This window comes from Hippocampus comes, unplaced genomic scaffold, assembly GCF_001891065.2.
Source record: "Hippocampus comes isolate QL1 unplaced genomic scaffold, H_comes_QL1_v1.1 scaffold123, whole genome shotgun sequence".
NCBI classification, from domain to species: Eukaryota; Metazoa; Chordata; class Actinopteri; order Syngnathiformes; family Syngnathidae; genus Hippocampus; species Hippocampus comes.
The window spans coordinates 817636-820709 of record NW_017804997.1 but is presented as its reverse complement, the minus strand read 5'-3'; the positions used below and the strand labels follow the sequence as shown (position 1 = coordinate 820709).

General features: G+C 42.6%; 1 protein-coding gene across 1 annotated transcript in view; it reads left to right on the top strand.

Moving 5' to 3' along the window:
* Window positions 1-1918, top strand: part of gtf3c5 (general transcription factor IIIC, polypeptide 5) — an 11805-nt gene extending 9887 nt beyond the window's left edge. Inside the window, exon 11 of the mRNA XM_019894839.1 lies at window positions 1684-1918. Coding sequence (XP_019750398.1) covers window positions 1684-1853 — 170 coding nt within the window. The 3' untranslated portion in view covers window positions 1854-1918. The remainder of the gene's footprint in view (window positions 1-1683) is intronic.
* The last annotated feature ends 1156 nt before the right edge of the window (window positions 1919-3074 follow it).

Below are 3074 nucleotides of genomic sequence, written 5' to 3'. Positions count from 1 at the left end.
CAGCGTCCAGTAAGAATTCCGGCGATTCTCGACTTCAATTGAAAGATATTAGCTCGCCAGTAGGTGACCGTTGTGTGTTAGGCGTGCGTTTGAGTTTGTCTCCGGCTGCTGAGAGCAGCGATGGAATGGTTAGTTAGTCAGTAGGTGATCGTTCGGGCAACATTCAGCCCAGCCAGTGTCACGCATGGCAAAATACACGGTTAAAATACACATGTTCACCCTATTGAGACCAGTTGTTATGGTGGAAACTTTGGCCGCTTTGCGGGACGGGAAAATATCATCAGATCGGAATGAAATTTTGCACAGAACCTTGTACCATAGTATCGACAAGAATTCCGACCCGGCCCGACGAATCCGACAAACTTTTTTTTTTGCCATGAAAATGTGGACCACCCTAGTGGACATAAGCTCAGGAAACACCGAAGCACTAACCGCCGTAGCATTAACAACTAAATCAGGCCTAGCAGCACCCCACAACCTCAGGGTAGCATTGAGCCGCCACCTTCAATGCAACTTCTCTGCTTTGCTGTGTTCTTATCATTATCATTATCATCAGAATTGTTGTTGACGTGTGTGTACAGTTACTGTACATTACGTAGCTGCAACCTTATTGCAGCTACGCTCATTGATTGGATTTTCCTGTCTGTCGCCAGTATCCAGGAAGTCATCAAGCAGAACAGCGGTACGGAGCAAGTGTGCGATGAGCGCGATGGCTGGTGTACTGTGGGCACCACGGACAAGCTCAGGGACATCATCTCAGCCATGGTCAAAAAGGTTATCAGAGCACAAAAACCACGTAAGGGAATTAGTACGCATTGAAAGCAAATACAGTGATCCCTCGCTATATTGCGCTTCATTTATCCCGGCTTCAGTACATCGTGTTTTTCCCCCCAAAGTACTGTACTGTATTCAGGAAACAAATGCCGAATGACTCGTTTACCTGTCTGTAATGTATATGCAACGGGCAATCATTCAAGGCATATGATTGGTTTCCGGCGTACGTCGACCAATGACTGCACAGAGTGGATTTATCCCGTTAGCTGATTGGCTGTGCATCTTCTCAGCCCCGCCCAGCACCTTCCAGAGTGCCTCACCGCGCTGTTGACTCTGGCATACTGTCTCCTCTGTTGTGTTTGCTCCGTGCGCTGTGCCGGGGTGATGGGCGTGGGGTGATTGGGCTTGTCCGAAAGCAGCACCACGTCTCTCTTCGTCTCCTCCTCATCGATACCGATTAATTGTCTTATCATAAACACGGCTGCGCGGGGATAGCTAACCAGGAGCTAGCTGGAGGCTAACGACGGCTACACCGTCGGAGCGTAAAGTGAAAGCCGCCTTCTACGCCACCAACACAAGTCTCGATACCTCAGAGGGCAACGCTGATGAATTTTAATTACCGTATAAGATTTTATAATTAAAGTTTTAAGTAAGCACGTGTACCGCTGTAGTCTTTGTCTTAAATATGTCAAGTATAATTAATTACTGCTTTGGAGAGGGATGCCGTTGTCCGCCTGTTGTAATAAATGTCAGACGCATATAAAACCTAATAGATGCTTTAAAAAAAGATGGGTCACAAAGCTGAGGAAACCTATGCAAAACTTTTTGAAATGTATTTCAATAAGTGCACGTCTGTATTTTGAAAAGACTGAACTTGTAGCCCATTGATGAAGAGTATTTCTCCCGCAGCGTTGCAAAAAAGCTCCACGCGACCCAGACGAACGGGCAGCAGTTCAAAAGTTGACGGCGAGGATGACGAAGGCGATGATTATGAGGATGAAGAGGAGGAGGATGATGAATATCAGCCATCGGAGGGAAGCGAAAATGAGATGGAGACAGAAATACTGGATTACATGTAACAAATGATGATACCATACCAATTATCTTTTTTTTCTTCTACTCGAAATAAAAAAACAAAAACATTGTTGCTTGTTTTGTATCACATTCATTGTGGACCACATTGTTTTTTTTTTTATGATAGTTTAGGTATGGATGAAATTGCTTTCATCTGACCCAAAGAAAACTGTAATATTCATAAATGAGTCAAATTGTTTATATCCATGCGTAGGAAAAAAAAAACTTGACACATTAAACTGACCTGGACAAAAATGACGGTCCACTTCACATTTTCTTATGCAACCTTTTGAAGCAAACAAGTGATTACTCTTCGTCAACGAGGCTTGTGCAACTGTCCACTGGTATTTTGGTTCTCTCCTGTTTAGCGAACTGCTCCAGCTGTCTGTTGTCAGCATGTTTCAGATCCTTCTGCAATAGAATTCAGATCAGGGTTCAGGAAAGGTCACGATGGAAAAATATGGGTCTTAGCTTGAGTTGTTGGATGTATTTAGCTGTGAAGAACAGCTGAAAGGAGCTGAAACACACAGTCTGGAGAAAGCAACCTTCAAACCTGAGAAGTTGAGAGGTGGAACAAAATAGTTGTGGACAAAAGGAGATGTCTGAGAGTTACAGAATCCGTTTTTATTTTTTATTTGGCTAGATTTTTTTCAGGCTAGTTTTTGTTGTTGGTTGGACCACAAAAGTACAACAATATCTGATTTTCACTTATTTTCTGCAAATCTGATGTGTATTTATTTTTATAGGTCAGATTCCAACGATTTTTCTGAGTCTATTAAAATTCATATTCTCAATGGTAATATGTTTTGTAATACCTACACGTCACTTCCTGCAAGTTGTCAACCACAGATTAAAAACAAATGTTTTTCCCAACTAGCCAGAAGCCTGAGGCATATTGGGTGTAGTTACTTTATTCCACCACTAGGGTTACAAGAAATGATGTTTTAGTCGCCGAACAGCACGTAACATCATTGGAAAACTGTACAATTTCCATGCGTGACACAACAGCCGCTAAATTGTCTTTTGTGACGTCCCCGCTCCAGAAATACGCAAAGACAAGACGGTGCAAGATTCAAGGCGCAGACAACACATTCTGAATTGTATTTCGTGATTAAAGTGATGTCTACCAACGATTGAATCATTTTTTGACATTTATGCATTGTAAGGGGCTTCGAGAGGTCTCAAGAAAAACTTTTCAATCTTTAGTCTCTGACCTTTCAAATATT